This window comes from Vipera ursinii (genome assembly GCF_947247035.1).
Source record: "Vipera ursinii genome assembly, chromosome: 5".
In the NCBI taxonomy this organism is placed as follows: domain Eukaryota; kingdom Metazoa; phylum Chordata; class Lepidosauria; order Squamata; family Viperidae; genus Vipera; species Vipera ursinii.
Window position 1 is genome coordinate 45762800 of NC_139518.1, and position 17446 is coordinate 45780245.

The following is a 17446-nucleotide window of genomic DNA, read 5'->3' on the forward strand; positions in this document are numbered from 1 at the left end:
CAATAGTTTCCCCTAGGCGCCGATAACGTTGCTCAGCAACCAGACACAAAATACAGTAAGAAACGGCTCCTCCTCCTCAACCGCTTGGAAATGAAAATAATGCTGAAGGCAGGCGCTGAACCTTTCAGCTTATACAAGACTCCACCCCCTTGGACAACATTAGCCTAAACCAGGGGTAGGCAACCTCGGCTCTTTTGACTCATGGACTTCAACTCCCAGAATTCCTGAGCCAGCCAAGCTGGCTCAGGAATTCTGGGAGTTGAAGTCCATGAGTCATAAAAGAGCCGAGGTTGCCTACCCCTGGCCTAAACAAACTAATCACTCCCTTTCGCGCTTTAAATTCTGCGCTTGCGCTTTAACAGTGGCTACTTTATTTTCCTTCTCACTTGCGCCGTACCGCCCCCGGAATCTGTCCAGCAACTACGCACGCGCACTAAGGCCTTGCTGCGAAGCCAACGCCTGTCACATGCGCAGTTGAGCAAGGCTTCACGTTTGCGCGTGCGTGCAGGCGCCTCCCCGCTCCTCTGACCCTGTTAAGCATGCGCAGTTGGTAGCCTGCTAGACCCTCACGCCTGCGCTGTAAGGTTTCTCTGTCCTGCCCCCACCCTTATAATAGTCCGGTTCGTTCTCTGGAGCCAGCGCCGAGTGGTTTGTTCGCGGTTCGTGTTTCTGGCTGGCGCGCGGAGGAAGAGAGGTGGAGCTGCACGTGATCACCCACCGCGGTCCCGGTTGGAAATCAAGGGAGCGGAGCGGTTGGTTCCGGCTTGGACCGGTTGGGGCTGGTTTTCTCCGCGCAAGCGCAGCCTACCCTGGTTTAGAGTGCAGGGAAGGGCGATGGCGGCGGACGGCAGCCCCGGAGTAGATCTGGCTGGGATGGTCGCTGAAAGCCGGGGGGAGCCCCAGGGCGCACCCGTTCCTAGTTCTACGGCCGTTTCCTCACCCCGAAGTGAGTCGTCCCCTACACGACCGGACCCCTCGGGCCCAGAAGAGGTTGCCGAGAGTGGCTCCGGGGCTGTGGGCAGCGCGGGAGCACGGCGCTTCCTCTGCGGCGTTGTGGAAGGTAACGGGGAGATCTTGGAAACGGGAGGGACCCGGGGCTGGGCCGCGATAAAGAGCGCCGAAAAAAGAGGACCCGCCATTGAACAAAGCGGTGCTTCCCCCCTCCTGCCTTCCTTACTCTTTACCTCTTTGTGTAGCGCCTGACTCCGCCCTACCAGGAAAATCTGGCGGCGGCGGTGGAGATTAACTTGGCTCCTTTTCTCCCCCGTTTCAATTGGTCGCTTTCTGTGAGCTTGGCAGGAGCCCGATGATTAACATACCGTCGGGCGTGAAATTAAGTCTTTAAAAGAAGAGTCACAGATTGAATTGTTTGCGAAGGCTTTTTTATGTATGCTTTTTTAAAAAAAAAATGTTACAGCACTATAGATAAGATGGATGAAAACACAATATAATAATATAATGTAATATAATATAATATAATATAATATAATATAATATAATATAATATAATATAATATAATATAATATAATATAATTAATATAATATAATATAATATAATATAATATAATATGGGCTGTGGGCAGCGGGAGCACGGTGCATCCTCTGAAGATTAATTATCTGAGCTGCAAACTTTCTGAATATTTAGCAGATTGTTCCCACTAGGCTATAGTGTTAACCACATCTAATGAACATGTTTGATAGGGTAGATGTGTGCTCATCCATGATCGCCTGTGAGGCCTGAAATTTAAAATTAATAACTACTCATTTTCTCAGACTTTTTCCCAAGCAAAGGCTGATGTGTTCGTTTTAATCAGTTTTTTTAATCCCATTTATATCCCACCCTTCTCCGAAGACTCAGGGCGGCTTACAATCTAAGCACAAATCAATGTGTTCTATGTATATTCATTCTATGTATATGCCTGCTTATTAGGGCTTTCGCCCCCCCCCCCAAAGCGGCATTATTACAAAGTCAGCTTAATTGCCCCCAACAATCTGGGTCCTCATTTTACCTACCTCGGAAGGATGGAAGGCTGAGTCAACCTTGAGCCTGGTGGGATGCGAACCTGCACTAATTGCAGGCAGCTGGTGTTACTTAAGGAGGCATTAGCCCACTGCTCCACCAAGGCTCTTGGTTACTAAAAATACTGAGATTTTCTTATTTATGAATTGTAATATTTATGTGTTGTATTGATATTTTGTTATCTTTGGTTTTTGTTTTTTCTATGCATTAAAAGCAATAACTTTATTTTTAAAATGACTAACTCAAGGTGCATTCACTGGATATGGGAAATACATAATTGGTTATTTTAAAATTAAAGGCCCATATAATTATTAGATTTACTGTTGCCTACAAAAATAGACTACTGCAGATTTAGGAAATATTTTTGCTTAGGTACTGTACCATTTTCAATTCTAGAGTGAACTTAAAACATATAGCTAAGGATATCATTGAAATCTTGGATTGGTTTTCTTTCTACCCACATAGTAACCATTTGGCTGCAGTTAACATTTGTTTTATTGGTTTGCGCTATAGCAAAATATTTGTCTCAGAACAGAGAGAAGCAGTGTTATATAAAGAAAAAATAAGCTTCTGTTTAATTATTGTAATATGGTTAATATCCAGTAAGATGCATCTAGGTTAATTACTTTGTACAAACTTCAGGAATGGAATAATAGAATTTGGATGATTAGCAAATATTTCCAGATGTGCAGTAAATATCACATCAATCCCAGTATATTGAAAACATTAACAATTGAAGCTGTAGTATGTGCTTATTCAACTGCATATGTGCTAAAGTATAGGTAAACTGGAATGCAATGCATAGATTTAATCCCCTGCCTTTTTAAGAATAAGAAAGCTAATAACTGATTGATGATTTTGACAACCTGAGAGGAGTGTAACAGCTTCCAAGCTGGCAATTGTTAAAATTTTTGTGCTTATAACTATAGGAACTTATTTTAGTATAAACATTTTGTATTATAAGTAGCAGTTATTCTGAATTATGCTGGGATGACTTTATAAACAGAATGAAGAAAAAATACAGAATGGCCATTAGAAAGGAAAGGTTGTGAATAATAAAAACATTGTTCTGTTGATGAGCTGATATATATAGAAATAGATATTCCTCCCAGTTTTGGGAGATGGAGTTGTCTCTTTAGCTATTTGGATTGAGCACCTTATGATTGGTGATAGCAATCCTTTTTTTTAATATTCACAATTTTGAGATTAGTGGTTAAAGTAATCATGGATCCAGTCAGGACAAAATACAGTAACTGAAGAAGCATAATCTGGTTTTGGAATCACAGAGAAGATATTCTTCCACTTTCACCTCAGAGGCCCCTCACAGTGTTAAAGGCTTCCATCTTTAAAGGATGTGTGCTAGAAGACTTGGTATGAAAACAAGATCAGAACAAGAGAGGTGATCTCTTGAGAGTTAATCAAGACTTGTAACAATGTTAAAAAAATTTCACTAGCATTTTGAGTAGCCACATGGAGATCTGTGGGAGAAGATGTGGCTATGGGAACTAATACCAATATCATTAACGCATTAGAATCGATTTTCAAATAGACATTATTTCAAAAGCTTATTTTTATCCAAATGTTGTTGTTAGTTGCGAAGTCGTGTCCGACCCATCGCGACCCTATGGACAACGTTCCTCCAGGCTTTCCTGTCCTCTACCATTTCCTGTCCTCTACATTGGGACAAATCCTAGTGTATGATTTTTATGCAGGAAAAGTTGGAGGATTAGATTATAGATTAATTCTCCGATGCCTCTTAAACCATTAAACTTTACTATTAGTGTATTCCTTAACTGTATCTGCAATTTTGCAATAAACTTGATTCTGAGGCTACTAGTGGAAGATCAAGTGGCAGCTGGATATTTCTTCATATACCTTAAGTGTTTATTTTTGTTATATAAAGCTGCCCTGAAGTGTTTAGAAAGTAATGTACAGGTACTGCAAACTATGGCAGTTATATTGTTGACTGATAACACATTTTACAGGATGTATAAGGAGAGTTTTGAATTAACCTTATTCAAAGTTGCCTTTGAGCTCACTTCATTTATAAAGCTCTAAACTGCTTAGGGCAAAACTAATTGAATGACTTCTACTTTTTAAATGAATCTTTCCATAATTTTTGAATGCTATTATTTATTTTTAAAAATACTAAACATTTTCAAGCTACCTTTACCTTTCCAAGATAAAATTAACAAAAAGGCTGGGTGACAGATGGGCCAGTCATACACTCTCAGCCCAACTCACCTCATAGAGTTGTTGTTGTGGGGAAAGTAGGAGGAAAGAGTATTATGTATGCCATCTTGAGTTACTTATGGTAATAAAGGAGGCTAAAAATCTAATAAACTAAAAAGCAGCAGGTCGGCAATAAAAAACCCAAAGACAAATGAATCATTTAAGTTTTTAAAAAACTGAAATGATGGAATCTTTTAGATTCTAGTTGTTTCTAAAATTTCTAAAATAGGGTGCTATTATTGCTATAGAAAATCTTCATCTTACCCACCCTAAGTACTTTAGAATGGGTTTGTGAGAAGGAATACTGTTGTGAATCTTAAACCATTAGTAAGTAATATGGGTAAAGCAGCCTTTCAAATAACGGTTCAAATAACTTCAATAATAATTCTTACACTTTTGGCAAACAATTCAAATGACACAATAAAGAATCAATTATATCCTCTTGATCAAATTAGGAGAAGCTTTGCAGTCATACAGCATATTACAATGTTCTTGCCACATATGCATGGGTAACAGGTTAAGATCAAACATCTTCAAATAAGATATTTATTTAGCATAGAAGCAAAAGGGAAAATAATTCTTGGCTGCTACTGTAATCTGAACCATCAGTCCAGGAGAATTCCTAAATTCTACTCTTGTTCTTCAAAGTGGTACACTCCATCTGCTGTTACATCTGCTCACATAGGATTTCTGTTTCACCTGTTTCTCACAGATGCAGAAATTAGGTAGGCAAGAGAAGATTATAAATTCTATTTTATGTGAATATTATGAAAAGGCATTTGGTCAAAGCTTTCTATTGTGGAGGCTGATTATTTCAAACTAATTTTAATACTTAAATTTCTTACAGGTTTTTATGGAAGACCTTGGGTTATGGAACAGAGAAAGGAGCTTTTTAGAAGGTATAAGACATCATGCTTGTTCTGCAGTTTTATGCTATGTAAATGATTGATTGTCCAAAATGCAATTAAAGCATAGATTTAAAGAACAAAATAATAAACAGTAAGTTATTACAAAATTCTTTAATTGTTGTCTTCATTAATTTGCAACAAGTTTTCCAAAATACCTATGTGGATGTCACTTTATAATTAATAAATTCATTATTTCTGGTTTAAAAGCAAAGAACTGCTTTTAATTTTTCTTCCCTTAATTTTTTAAAAAAGCAGGTTCCAGAAAATAAAGTAAGGCAATGTTGTTCCTTATGCTTCAAGATTATATTTCACATCCCATTGGCTTACATTGGTTCCAAGTGGTTTGGAGAAATTTGGGTAATTCTATTGATATTAGGGACACGATTCTGAATAAAGATCCATCCACAAAGAAATGACCCAATCATGAGTATTATCAGCAGTAAAAACATGAAATTTACACGGTGGGAATAGGGATATCTGAGAAATAAAGGGATTACATATCTCACCCTTCACTGATGTGACATTTTTCATTTCCACTATCCACAATAAATATCTTTCTTGGGGATATTCTGCTGAAATATAATTTAATTCAGCTATGATTCTTCTTTTTGGCAACTCCAGACATAAACCTTACCATAACAAGCTTAACCATAACGTAAGCATCAGTATTCTAAATTGGCTATAGAAATGTCTAATCTGAAATATGAGTAATATCAGCAATCTGAAGTGACTTCTATTGTGCAGAATGCATTTATTCAGCTCCAATTTATAAATCATCTACGTATCCTTGACTGCTTTTAATCATAGTTTTCTAGCAGTGAGGGTTCCTTTTGAAACTAATTTTCATCCTGTTTCAAAGAGCTGGTTGTTGGTTTTTAAAGTTCTGAATAGTCTGGGACTTCATTATATCAAACAATCTAATTGGAACTTTCTAAAAAAATTGTATTTTTCTATATTTGTTCATACAGGAACATGGTACTTTCTGTTGCACCTATGGTACTATGAAATATGCTTCCAGAATGTTTATTCAGCTCTTGGCTCTCAAAAGATTTGGGAAACAATTTTTTACCTTTGAAAACTAGTAACTGTTTGACCTTTTATTACCATTGTGTTTCTTAATTGTTTTTATATTCTCCTATGTTTTGCATCAATGCATTATTGTGAGAAAAATCTATAGCAGGAGGTCCAACTCATGGAGGGGAAAGGGCCACATTGATACATTAAAACAATCATGAGCCACAGATAGCTGGGTCACTAATCAGCTCTTTGGTGGCTAGCAGTATAGCAGCAACAATAGAGCTGACATTGTAGGTAAGTTGGATGTTTCAATAGCAGTAATTCTCACAGCAGTAATAGTGAAAAATTTAGTGGTGGCAGCAATGTTTATTGGTGGTTGATTTGTTGAGTTTTTTAAAAAAAAATACCAGCAGCAGCATTTTGGGCAGGCCTGATGGATATACAGCCTATACAGCCCTGTTAAAATGCCAGATTTTTGAGATGTAAAAAAATCAGACCAAGATAAATCAATTCAGAATTGTTTTCATCTTTAATATATAAGCTATACAATTCAATTGTAAAACAAACTGAAATTGTTTAGTGGGGGGGAAATAAAAAAATAGAATAGTGTGGCTACATAAGTGTGCACACCCTCTTATAAGGAGGGATGTAGCTATGTTCAGAATTGGTCATATTCAAATTAATGTTAAATACCAGTACTCACCTGCCATCAATTAAAATGACTCTGATCAAGCCCATATAGTTTAGCCGTTCTAGTAGAATTTTTCTGACATTTACTCGGTAGCCTCTTAAGCAAAAACCATGGTCTGCAAAGAACTTACAAAGCAACAAAGGAATCTCATTGATGGAAGGTATCTGTCAGGAGAAGGGTATGGAACTATTTCCAAAGCATTGCATATACCATGGAACACAGTGAAGACAGTTATGAAGTGGAGAAAATATGGTACAATAGTGACATTACCAAGAACTGGATGTCTGTCCAAAATGGATGAAAAAGCAAAAAGAAAACTGGTCTGAGAGATTGCTAAGAAGTCTATAGTAACATTAAAAGAGCTGCAGGAATTTCTGGCAAGTACTGGTTGTGTATTTCATGTGACAATAATTTCCTGTATTATTCATATTTTGGGCTGTGGGGTAGGATTACAAGATAGAAGCCTTTTTTTACAAAGAAAAACACCCAATCCTGGCTATATTTTGCAGAAAATTGCATCAAAACTGACAGAAGCACGTGGGAAAATGCGTTGTGGTCTGATGAGACCAAGATTGACCTTTTGGGCCATAATTCCATAAAGTATGTTCTGTGCAAAAATAACACCATGCATCACCAAAAGTACACCTTCCTCACATGGTGGTTTGGAGCTGCTTTTCCTCAGAACTGGGGCTTTGGTCAAAATAGAGAGAACGATGAACAATTCCAATTACCAGTTATTTTTGGCACAAACCTTTGCTAAAATGCTGAAGATGAGGAATTTCACCTTTCAACATGACAATAACTCAAAGCATACTTCCAAATAAGCAAAAATGGCTTCACCAGAAGAAAATCAAAGTTTTGGAATGGCCCGGTTGGAGCCCGGACCTGAATGCAATTGAAAATCTATGGGGTGACCTGAAAAGGATTGTGCACAGGAGATGCACTTGCAATCTGACAGATTTGTAGAGCTTGCACAATGAAGAGTAAGCAAAGATTCCCAAGGCAAGATGTGCCATGCTGATAGTCTCCTATCCCAAAAGATTGAATGTGGTCATAAAATCAAAAGGTGCTTTAATAAAGAATTAGTTTAAGGATGCGACCATGTTATTGTAAGGTTTTTATTTTTCCGACTAAAAAGAATTCAGTTTGTTTTTCAATTGAATTGTTCAGCTTATATGTTATATTAAAGGTGGAAAAAATTCTGAAGTGATTTATCTTGGTGTGGCTTTTTTTACATCTCAAAACTCTGGTATTAACAGGAGTGTATAGACTTATGTCCATTGTATTGTATTGTATAAATATTATTTCAACTGGTAGTGTACAATTTAGCATGGTTGATGAGCAGTTGCATTCTCAGCTTTAAACATTTTTTTTAATCTTTTAACCTTATAGACTTCAGAAATGGGGACTAAACACTTACCTATATGCTCCGAAAGATGACTACAAGCACCGTATGTTTTGGCGAGAAATGTATTCTGTAGAGGAAGCTGGTAATTAACCTCTTTAATTTTCAAAAGTTATTTAGTTGACCACAAATTAGCTAATGAAGCAATCACAGTATCATTGCACACCTAATCTAATGGAATATAGAAAAATCAAAATAGTGAAACTCTTAACATACCAGTTCAATTATTAAATTTACAAACAGATCAAGGGGTCCAGAATGAGACCCCTTCCTTTCAAGATGTATAGCAGAAGCAGTAATGCAACAATTAAAAACTAATCCTTCTGTTAATACAACCAACCTATATCATAATCCAAAAAGAGCAGATAGAAAACCCAAATTAGGTAAGCAACCATACATTTGATAGAAACGTTTTAGTAGAAGAAGCAAATACCAAACTATATTTTTCTCGTCATCAGAAGAAAGGCATACTAGACGGATGGATGGATAGATAACCTTTATTGTCATTTTTTACTTTGGGCACATTGGCACACATTAAAAATGAAATTTTGTTGCTCTCAAAAGTGTGCACATACATAACACATTTAAACATGCTATATAGAACATGTATAAACCTACACCCTTACATGGAAATAACATATAAATATTAATCACTGTCCATCTTGAAAACATAGTGGAAAGAGGAAGCTTTAGAGTTCACAAGATTAATACTGTAAGGAACAAAACTGACTGAATCTGGATGTTCTACCACGAAGCCTTCCAGAAGGTAACAAGGAAAAGAGGTCATGAAGAGGATGTGTAGTGTCCCAGTGCTTATATGCTATGTCCTGGATGGAAGGGAAAGAACTGTCAATAATCTTTTCTTTTCGAGACCAAAGTCCAAAGAAAACTTACCCATATAAGCCAAATTTAATAGTTAAATTTACATGAACAATAAAAAACTTGCATTAAAACCATATTAAGTAGATGATAATATACTGCAACACAGCAGAACTACAAAACAGAATTAATTACTTGCAAGTCTTCCTTCAATACAATAGACACACAAGCAACTTCATCAGAAAGTTGTTCACCTAATTGAATGTAACACAGAAATAATCTATCAACAGGATAGACCTCCCTGACATCAAAGGTGTTTCAGTATCTACCAATTCAGCCATTTGTAACTAGCAATATTCTTTGTATACTTTTTCAATCCAGACTCGGCATACTGTACACAAACATAATATAAACCCCAATTAACATCCTTAATCACTTTTAATATATATATAAAATTAAAACCAATATATTTAATTTGATGAAATAGATTAACTTATGGTCACTTCTTGTTAAAATAATCGGCTTTTATTTCTAGAACAGCTCATGACTCTGATTGCAGCAGCTCAAGAATATGAAATACAATTTATTTACGCCATTTCCCCTGGACTTGATATTACTTTCTCAAACCCTAAAGAAGTATCTACATTGAAACGCAAGCTAGATCAGGTATTGACCATTTGTGCATATTATGTTGTTTAAAATATTAATAAGATCATAATTGAAGTATAATTATAGTATAATTATTCACAGGCAGCAATGTTTGAAATACTGGGCCCTTTTGTGCTAACTTGTAATATGGATTATTGGTTATAGCCTAGGCCTATTGTAGCAATGGAAATCTGACTTGAATCAAATAATTAGAACAATTGTAGTTATTTTTTATAGCTGACAGACTTGAAATTTATTGTATGTACTCATTAAATATTATCAAGCAATATTTAGCTCTGATTTTGTTCCATGTGCACGGGTTTTTCAGAACTATTTTTGTACTACAGTTGACAAGTTATAATTGTAATAGAGCGTGTCCGTCATGGTTGTAACTCCTGATAGTTGTAGATTGGGTGAGTCGTGTAACCAACCTGATTTTACAGCCTTTTAGTAGTGGTTGTTAAGTGAACACCGTGGCCCTTAAGCAAATCAATGGTTTGCTATGGACTGGTTTTATCAAAAATTGGAAGTAAAACATGGCCATGTGACTATGGATGTTGCAAATGGCTGTAAATGTTGCCTGGTTTTTGACTGCCTAAAGCACAGTCACGTGACTGAGGGGCCCCTGATCATTGGAACTTGGAATATGGGTCATAAGTATCCTGGGGGAGTCTGTTGTAACTTCGAACAGTCGCTAAGTAACTGGTCGTAAGTTAAGGACTATCTGTATGTGCTTACCTCATAGAGTTTTTATAAAGATAAAATTGGGGAAGAAAAGCAGGATACAGTATTTGATGCATATGGTGACATAACAGTGCCATAGAGTGTGAAGATACAGTGTTATCTTCAGACAGCATTTGTCTATAAATACATTTCAAAAGATTCTCTTTGAAAAATAAGATATTCATGAGGTACTGAAGGAAACTTATCAGCCTCAGTCCAGTTGATTTTGTAAAAATGCAGCATCAATATTAAGTGGTTAGATCTGGAGAATTTTGTGACATAGATTAGTTTTCCACATCATGCTATAGCTGAAAAATAATTTACAAGGTTAATGAACTATTTTTGGTAAATGTACACAAATCCAGTATCATCATTACTAAAAGTGTTTCTTTGATTTATGAAGGAAATAGTAACATTTGATTGCAGTTATATGCACATGCACTTTTTTGTTGCATAATGAATATTGTATTTGATGAAACGTAGCGGTTGCTTAATGTGACATAGTACAGTATTAGGTCTTTGCATGAAATGAGGCGAAATACAACAACGTATGTATTCTCATTGTTTTGCTTTGCTTTGCTTCCTTTATTCTTCCTGTGTAAACCTATGTGCAATTGAAGTGGGGAAAAAACATTTTGGCTAGGGGGTGGGGTTGTTTTTTTACCTGAACTGTGGAGCTAAAAATGAAATAAATTAATAAATTTGGAATAGGTTTGTTAATTCCTAATTTCAATGCTTAGCGTTTTGTCTTTATTTTAGGTTTCTCAGTTTGGTTGCAAATGTTTTGCATTATTGTTTGATGACATTGATCACAATATGTGTGCAGCAGATAAAGAAGTGTTCAGCTCCTTTGCCCATGCTCAGGTTTCAATCACCAATGAAATCTATCAATATCTTGGAGAACCAGAAACATTCCTCTTCTGCCCCACAGGTAAGCTAAGCTAAGTTAAATTCTGAACCATAGGAAAGGCAACTAACTCCCTTTTAGGAGAGTGCAGTCAACAGAGCTCCACCTGAACTCTGTGACCGGTTTGCATGATTTCTTGCCGATAGTTATTCCAATGGGCAGTCTCTTGAGTCTTCACAGACAGATGAAGATGTGGTGATGAGGGCAGCACCTTGACATGTTATTTGGAAGTCATGTTAGCTAATGGACTCCCAAGAAAGTGAAGAAGGTGCTCTCTGATACATACTCAACCACTTGTTGCTTGGATTCCCTTCCTGGTTCCTTCAGGGGTGATGTACATAGGGGCTGGGGCTGATAGGAGATTATGAATATCTCATTTCAAGAGCAGTATTATCTGCAACCAATGCTTTGTTGCTTGTTATTGTGGTTGTCGTGACAGTCTCGTAATTGCAGTTTGTATAAATAAAATAAGTAAAAATAGAACAGCCAATTACTCTGTTGTATTTAATCTTTTAAATCTCTTTTTGGAGACATTTGTGTTGTTGATAGATCAGTACTTCATAAATTCACAGCTTTTGCCTCTACATCTTTGATTCATGTTAGAAAAATACACTATGTTATGAGATTGACATTTCCCCCAACATTGAATCCCCAAATTGAGGGCAAAGATCTTTTCTCTATTCACTGCAGTAAGTAACTATATTCACCAACTGAGCTTTTGCAAGACATTGAAAACAATGTTTACAAAGAGCAAATAACCTCTAATGCTACCAGAGTGATTCTATGGAAGGGCTTTTATTATAATTTTTATGAAAGGCTAGTTATCCACTAAGGATGGAACAGAAAACAGGCATGTTAAAACTTATACATCTTGGAAAATAGTCTGTCTTGACTCAGCTTTGCATTCTGATAACAAGGAGAGGCCTTCTTTCTTCTCAACTTCATTTCAGTCAATAGGCAATAGGAAATAACAACAAGAAGCAGAAGATCCAATGGAGCAGCTGCATCAATCTCTAAAGTAGATGGTAATGTTTGTTTTTCTCTCTTTGCTCTCTCTCCTTTTAGCCTGGATGGCTCCTCTTCCTTATCTTTTTGCTGTACTGAGTTGGTGTTCATTTTCTGCTAGAGATTCTATACAAAATCACAATATCTATTTCAGTAGTAGAATAGCCACAAGGAGAACTTCAATTGTGGCATGACAGTAAGGATCCATCCAGTAGGCCATAAAGTTGCCTTTAGTCATCCTCTGGAAGTTCCACAAAGCTGTAAACTGATATGTGGCATAGATGCGGGGGTATGTTGGTTTTGAAACCCAGGGTCATGTGAAGTGACCAAAACCTGCTGCAACCACCCAGCAGATGGGGGGAATAAAAACCAACCCCCCCATCCCCCCTTCACTGCCAATCCTCAATAGAAATGCTCACAACAATGAAAACCTCGGATAGGAGGAAGAGTGCCGCCAGGCAGGCAGGCAGGTGTCTTGCTCAGCTGTGGCTTGGGGGGCACTTTTCAGTGCCATTGTAACTTGGAACAGTCAATAAGCGAACTGTTGTAAGTTGAGGACTACCTGTACTTCACTTTTTTCCTTTTTTTGTCATCAAGTTTTTGACACCTTGCTAGGCGACTGGTGGCTCAGTGGGTTAGGACGCTGAGCTTGTCGATCAGAAGGTCGGCTGTTTGGCAGGTCGAATCCCGAGTGCCACGTAACAGAGTGAGCGCCTGTTACTCATCCCAGCTTCTGCCAACCTTGCAGTTCGAAAGCACGTAAAAATGCAAGTAGAAAAATAGGGACCACTACTGTGGGAAGGTAACAGCGTTCCGTGCTCCTTTGGCGTCTAGTCATGCCGGCCACATGACCACGGAGACATCCTCGGACAAGCGCTGGCTCTTCGGCTTTGAAACGGAGATGAGCACCGGCCCCTAGAGTCGGAAACGACTAACACACATGTGCGGGGGAACCTTTACCTTTAGGTGACTGGTGGTACTCGGATGTTGCCATATCCTAAAAGTGGTACAATGGGTGAAAAGGTTGAAAAGCCCTGATCTACATGAAACCACTACGTGAGGTTATTTGCCAACACAGGGTGTGCTCCCATCAGTGTGTTGATGATACCCACTTAGACATCTCCATTTCTAGCTGGGCAGGTGATGCTATTTCATTTCTGAATCAATGGTGGAGAGTTTGGATAAGAACTAGCCAGTTCCAATTCAACTCTAGCAAGACAGCAATTTGGGGAGGCTTCCCCTCCCCCCCTCCCCAAGATCTGGTGATATGTTATTTCTGACTCAGCAAAGTGGCACCTCTCCGGACAGAACTGGTGCCCAATTTGGGGGTTGTCCTGGACTCATAGTTCGTTAACCAATGGTGGAGGGCTTTGAACATTGTACCTTTTGTGCCAGCTATGCCCGTTTCTGGACTGAGAGGCCTTGGTCATTTTCCAGTGGGACTATTAGCACATGGGGCTGCTCTTGAAGACCACCCAGAAGTTACAATTGATCCAGAGTGCAGGGTGTGCCCAGTGTTGGATGTCCCACAGTTTGCCCATAACACATTGTTGCATGAACTGTTACTGCTTCCCACTTGCTTTTCAGGTACAATTTATAGTACTGATTATTACCTTTAAAGCTCTACATTGCACAGGGCAATGTTATTTTGGGACTGCTCTTCATGAGAGTTCTTGCCTGCCTATTAGGTTAGATAGGATGGACATGTTCAAGATGCCTTCCCTTAAATCTACTGTGACCTAGGAAGCATGCCTTTTTGAAAACAGCCTTTGACTTGTGGAACCTCTTCCCACGGGGATCCAATAAGCCACCCACCTTTTAGCATTCTGAAAAGCTGAAAGAAAAAAAAAGTTTTTCCTGCAAATCAGGTGAGATTGGTACCTGAGGATTGTATTTTTTGTTGGATTGGAGATTGTTGGTTGGATACCAGATTTTTGTTTTTTTAATGTTTTTTTTTATTCTTGTGAGCCACCCAGAGTTGTGTTGAGTTATGTTTCATAGGATGGGTGGTCATATACATTGTTGAATTAATGAATTTTTTCACTGCATAATTCATTCAATTTTAGCAAATTAATAAAAAACTAGATAACATAAAGTGACATATATTTTTAATTTTGAAATTCCCTTTCAGCCTATAAAGTTCCAGAGAACACAACCGATGATAAAGCATCTTTGACTATGCTATGCTAAATTGGTGGCACTTATTATTGATACAAGATTAATACAGCTACTAATTATAAACTTGGATATAGGCTTGATATTGCATGTTTCAGGAATATTTTCACATCATCATATGTTGTTTTAGAATTCAGAAAAAACTATTGCACGTTTAAAAGCTTAAAATATTTTTTTCTTGAAATATTGTTTTCATGTTTTCTGGAACAGAATTGACAGAACTATCGAACTATAATTTAGATAATTATAAATTAACTAAATTTATATCTACTCTGGAAAGATCCTAAAATGCGGACTAAGTGAACCTGTTTCTTATACGCAAGGACCATCAGAACTAGCTGTTTTCCGCATGGAATATTTTGCATATCCTTATTCTTAACTCAGCCAACTTTTTTGATTTGAAAAATTCTGAGAATAAGCTTCTGCATTCTCTTAGAACTCTAAAATAATAACCAGAAGTCTAGTCTGTTGCTACAGTGGGTTCTCAATCCATTAAAAATACAATATTGATGCTTATTTTGTTTGCATATTATTATTGTTTATTTATTGAATATATGTCGCTCATTTGAGTATATTATAAATACTTTAATAATATTAGGCAATACTAAGATATAGATACATAGTTCCTATATCTGGTTTCCAATATCTACAGTAATTCTCTTGGCAGAACCCTATCAGTACCTGAAAGTTCTCTGCCTGTTTTGAGCTTTCAACTTAAAAATGTTGTTTTCTCTCTTCCAGAATATTGTGGCACTTTCTGTTATCCAAATGTTGCTCAGTCTCCTTACTTGCGAACTGTAGGAGAAAAACTGCTACCAGCAATTGATGTATTATGGACAGGTGAGCATCAGTATTTAGCTCTAATTTGAGCAAGGATCACCAGATTAATTTAGCCTTTTTAAATGAAAGTTTTAGTGCATTTAAATGTTATTACTTTTGAATATACTATGTCCACATTTTTTTAATCCAACTATTTCCATTTTAGGTCCCAAAGTGGTATCTAAAGAAATTTCAGTGGAGTCTATTGAGGAGGTTTCAAAAATAATTCGCAGAGCTCCTGCTATCTGGGACAACATTCATGCTAATGACTATGATCAGAAAAGACTGTTTCTTGGGCCATATAAAGGCCGATCAACAGAACTCATACCACGCTTAAAAGGGGTCCTGACAAATCCAAATTGTGAATTTGAAGCTAATTTTGTTGCAATTCACACTCTTGCAACTTGGTACAAATCCAACATGAATGGAGTGAGGAAAGATGTTGTGATGAGTGAGTTGATTGATTGGATAATGCACATTGTCTTACATAATGATGTTTATCTGTCTAATTTATATAGCTGCCCATCTCACCAAAAGCAATTCTGGATGGCATACAACAAAGATTTATAGGAAGATTTACATTCAAATCAAATGGCTTTCTTTAGGAAGTGTGATGCATTATCTAATATGAAAACATATTGTTGATGGTTGGCAGGGAAAATTTTGCAATCCAGTTAATATTTAAAAAGGTTGCTAACTTTACAATGTTGACAGCTATGGTAAAGAGTGAATACAGTGGCTCCCTAGAGCTGATATTAATGAAGTTTTCAAGCATGTTGACAAAAAAGAATAATGAAAGAGGAAAACAAACAAATGGAAGAAAATAATAGATTAAATGCTATTAGTGAACATAATTAAAGTTTACCTGTTTCTTATTAGATCACTCATTTGATAAAGGTTCAGATTTTAAAAAATCTCAGGCTTCTAATCCTTGGGATTTCTTACTAAAGAGATCAATAATTGATTTTTATGCAAAACACCAAATGAATTATATGTATTCTGGAATTATTTGGAACAAATTTTATCTGGCTGCTATAGGATTGCCTTGCATAGCCAGTTTTAATCATTTTAAAGGTCAAACTTTAGAACAACTGCAAATTACGTTACTTCAATGAAGAATTATATTAATCTTAAAATAGTGGGTGGTATTAACAATTAAAGAAATTCTATTTAAATGCAAACAGCAATTTTGATTCTTGCTTTCACTATTTAATATGCTGTTTCCTGTATTTTCTGCAGCTGACACGGAAGACAGTACAGTGTCAATCCAGATTAAACTAGAAAATGAAGGAAGTGATGAAGATATTGAAACAGATGTTCTTTATAGCCCACAGATGGCTTTGAAGTTGTCATTAACAGAATGGCTGCAGGAATTTGCAGTACCCCATCAATATAGCAGTAAGAAAGATTTATAGTTTTGTTTCAGTTTGAAGCTTGAATAGAATGAAGAATGTTCTTCAAATGAACATTTCCTGCTCTTGGAAAACAAAATGCTAAAGAAAATTCCTGCACTGTTATTTTAGTTTAAAATGATAAATTCTTATTTTGCATTATATTTATATCCTATTTTCCTACTGGGAATCTTAATGGAGCATACATGACAATCTTATTTTATCTCACAAGAGCACTTCGAAAAAGGTTTGATTGGAATATAGTGGATGAGCTAAAGACATCCAGTAAGTTACATGTCCATTTCATTCTTTGTCTCAAAATTATGCCCATTTCTCCAGATGGAAAAACATAAAAGGCACGGTAAATATTGTCAAGCTACCTTTAACACAGTCTTTTACTCAGTCATAATATTGAGATGGAGAGAAAAGCACTGAGATCCAAAGACTTAACTTAAAAGGTTATGTCAGTGCTGCCATGTTCTAGACGTAGTTGAGGGGAATGTGGAGGCAAAGGAGATTCAGATAAGCTATTTTATTCCTAAGAAAAAGACTTCATTTTATCTAGTACTGCTGTTTGATATATTCATATCCTATCTTTCCTCCAAAAGCTTAAGGTGGCATATGTAGGGATCTTGCCTAAACTTCATTTTATCCCCACAATAGAACTCTTTAAGGTAGGTTGAAG

The 17446-nt window shown here is 36.9% G+C and overlaps 1 protein-coding gene across 7 annotated transcripts in view; it reads left to right on the top strand.

Moving 5' to 3' along the window:
* The first annotated feature begins 592 nt into the window (after positions 1–592).
* OGA (O-GlcNAcase) overlaps positions 593–17446 on the top strand; it is a 38100-nt gene continuing 21246 nt past the window's right edge. For 5 of the 7 annotated variants that reach the window (XR_014492649.1, XR_014492650.1, XM_083363627.1 and 2 more), the window contains exons 1-8: positions 593–1060; positions 5101–5152; positions 8262–8359; positions 9629–9759; positions 11224–11395; positions 15293–15391; positions 15537–15821; positions 16610–16768. Coding sequence is in view for 5 of the 7 variants with exons in the window: in XM_083363627.1 (XP_083219753.1) it covers positions 835–1060; positions 5101–5152; positions 8262–8359; positions 9629–9759; positions 11224–11395; positions 15293–15391; positions 15537–15821; positions 16610–16768 (1222 nt within the window). In the remaining 2 variants the exon portion in view is untranslated. Of the gene's footprint in view, positions 1061–5100; positions 5153–5210; positions 6473–8261; positions 8360–9628; positions 9760–11223; positions 11396–13571; positions 13964–15292; positions 15392–15536; positions 15822–16609; positions 16769–17446 lie in introns of those variants that run through there. The other 2 variants (XM_083363629.1, XM_083363630.1) reach the window with 2 other exon arrangements.